Here is a 2,534-nt window from a genome sequence, read left to right on the forward strand (position 1 = left end):
GTTTTTCTGCTTCTCCCTCGTTCTCAACCGGACGTGGGTTCGCCGCGCCTCTCTCGGCCTGTCCCTAGAGTGCCTAGGGAATCGCTAGGGCCGGCTGGCCGGCCGCCGGGCGTGCGTGGTCTGCGGGCATTCTCTTCGTGAGCGTAGGCGGCGGCGCGCGCGTTTCGGAAGCTGTCCAGGTATGGCTTTTTTTTTTGCGTGGTGCGCTCGTCGGCGCAGCCAGCTGAAATTTCTGTACAGTTCTTGCTTCCACGACATTGCGACGACCCCCAAAAGACGCTGACCCGCGAGAAATCGCCAGCGACATAAAGGTACGCATTTTATCTCAAATTTCGCTTCATGAAGTGCTGTACCGCTTACCTACATGCCTTGCGCATTCCAGGACCTCGTTTTCCTGCTGCAGGAGCACGTCGTGCTGGTGTTCAAAATTTTGCAACTCCATTACGACGACCCACATAAGGTGCGGTTTGAGGACCGCCGGCGTCGCCATCTGAACCGCCGTCTGACAGCCACGATGAAGCGCTTGTCTGGCGTGCACGTTCTCAATCACGAGGTAAGGGTTGAACAACGTTTTCGCAAGTTTTCTCGTGCAGAACTCGCCAAATTGCGGCGCTTGTAACGTAACTTTTTTTGCAGCATCGTTTCCTGGATGCTTCTGGCGAGCCGATGCTGTCCTTGTTTGCCGCAGACCGGGGCATCGACCAGATGTCAAAGATTATCGTCGCGGCCCACGTCAAGATCTACGGACCAGGGATAGCGTCTGCTTCAAGGGCAAGACCAGGAGAGGTGTACGTCGTGCACCGGTGTCGTCGGTGCGGAGCCAAAGGGCACAAGACGGACCACTGCTGGGCCTACTGCTCACCGCGCCGCCACGCCGCTGCAGGTCGCGGTTGAAGTGCTCCTGCAAACGGCCCTTTTTAGGGCCACCTCATTGTTTCCTGGCAGATCGCGAGCGTCCCGTTTCGTGCCCGTATTCCCTCTCTGTCGAAATCGACGCCAGACATCAAAATCGCGCGGTGTGAGCTAGTAAATCGCTGGTAGAGACAAAAACTCGTGCTTGTATACAGACTTACCCATCTCCAGTGCGCCTTTGTTTATTTCCGTAGGCACTACTCGCGCTTTGTAGAAATCGACGCCAGCCGCGAAATTTTACATGTTAGACCTCGCTACAGCATTAGCGCAGCGTGCCTTCGTCTCTTTACGTTCTAACTTTTATGCAGCGCACCTTTGTTTGCTCGTTACTTTTGTTCTTTTCAGTCGTTTCCTGAATCCGTCCACAGAGCCGGGCTAAATGGATGATTATGGAACCACATGGCGATTGCACTGCATACAGCACGACTTTGGTCCCTGTGTTTTTAAATAAAAACATCAGATGTCGAAGGTCATGGTCGTGTCCGAGGATGGCTTCCACAGCTGGGGCCTAACCATAGGGAGCGCACACGCTTTGTCGTCGTTGCCGAGTGGAGAGGCCCAAGATGGCTGGCATCCTTAATAAAGATCCCTTCTCGGGGCCGCTTTAGTGTTTCCTGGCAGATCACGCGCTTTCCACCCTGTGCACATGCTCTCATTTCCAATTAAAAAGGTCCTTTAATAACAAGATGTTGCATGGTACTTGAACAATAGCGGCTACAATGACAAAGGTGAAGAAGTGCTGGAGTTACACGGAAATAAAAAAGTTTGGGGGTGCCCACATAACAACCTGAAATGGTTTTGGACAGGACTCCTAGTTAATTGCATTTGGAAGAGAAAGACAAGGTTTAATTTTGCAGTGTAAGCTTGCTTCTCTAGAATGAACAGAGAACGTTGCCTCGCACTGTTTGGGCCACCTTCCTTGACCCCATGAAAAAAAAGGATGCCTCTGGGAAACTATTTACGGAATTTCCGCCCCCCCCCTGCCCCTCGATTCAGAAGGGGGGGGGGGGGGGTGACGGCCTTTTCTTTGTCGGGCTCGGCGCGACGCACGATGGACAAGACGGCGAAAGGAAGGGGGCTGTCAGTGACGCATGTTCCGCGCTCTTCGCTTAGCCAGCGTACAAGTCCCTTCGACAGCCTGAAATGCCTTCGGTGGGCATCGTCACGCATGTCGAAAGGATTGTCATGCACGTGCGACCGCCGATAACATTCCTTGCAAGCTTATTCATTGCCGTGAAAATCGGGCGGTGAGCATTTCTGGTGCGAAGTGAAGGAACTTAGTAAGGTCTGCAAGGAAAGACCTTACGCAACTTTACTGGGGCATAGCCGCCTTTCCGAAATTAACCGTGACAAGTGCCTAGCTGTCTTTGGATTCCAGCGAAGTTGCAGCTGTACCTCCGAATCCACCTCGCCCATTCCCACGCGGCTTCGCATGCCATGTCGCCATGTGCGGTAAAAAGAACAGTTTGCAGAGTTTAAATGGTTCAAGTATGAAGCTATGCAATGAAGCCAATTACAGACTTCTGTACAACAGCTAGAGGAATTTCAAGAGCATGCTGTGTGATGGTAGTCAAAACTAATGCAGTCAACTATTATTTCGTATTTTTTTGACCAAACAGACA

The 2,534-nt window shown here is 52.2% G+C and overlaps 1 protein-coding gene across 1 annotated transcript; it reads left to right on the forward strand.

Moving 5' to 3' along the window:
- Positions 1-325: 325 nt before the first annotated feature.
- LOC144107077 (uncharacterized) lies at positions 326-1,647 on the forward strand. Its single transcript, XM_077640061.1, has 2 exons — positions 326-553; positions 637-1,647. The coding sequence occupies exons 1-2, from the start codon at positions 365-367 to the stop codon at positions 892-894; spliced, it is 447 nt and encodes a 148-aa protein (XP_077496187.1). The 5' UTR covers positions 326-364; the 3' UTR covers positions 895-1,647.
- Positions 1,648-2,534: the final 887 nt, after the last annotated feature.

Source organism: Amblyomma americanum, chromosome 10, assembly GCF_052857255.1.
Source record: "Amblyomma americanum isolate KBUSLIRL-KWMA chromosome 10, ASM5285725v1, whole genome shotgun sequence".
Classification (NCBI taxonomy): Eukaryota; Metazoa; Arthropoda; class Arachnida; order Ixodida; family Ixodidae; genus Amblyomma; species Amblyomma americanum.

What these genes read in the sequence shown, in the direction of transcription:
- LOC144107077 (XM_077640061.1), top strand. Translation starts at nt 365, where the DNA reads ATGCCTTGCGCATTCCAGGACCTCGTTTTCCTGCTGCAGGAGCACGTC. An exon ending in TGCACGTTCTCAATCACGAG is followed by an intron (nt 554 to 636) that starts GTAAGGGTTGAA and finishes CTTTTTTTGCAG; the next exon opens with CATCGTTTCCTGGATGCTTC.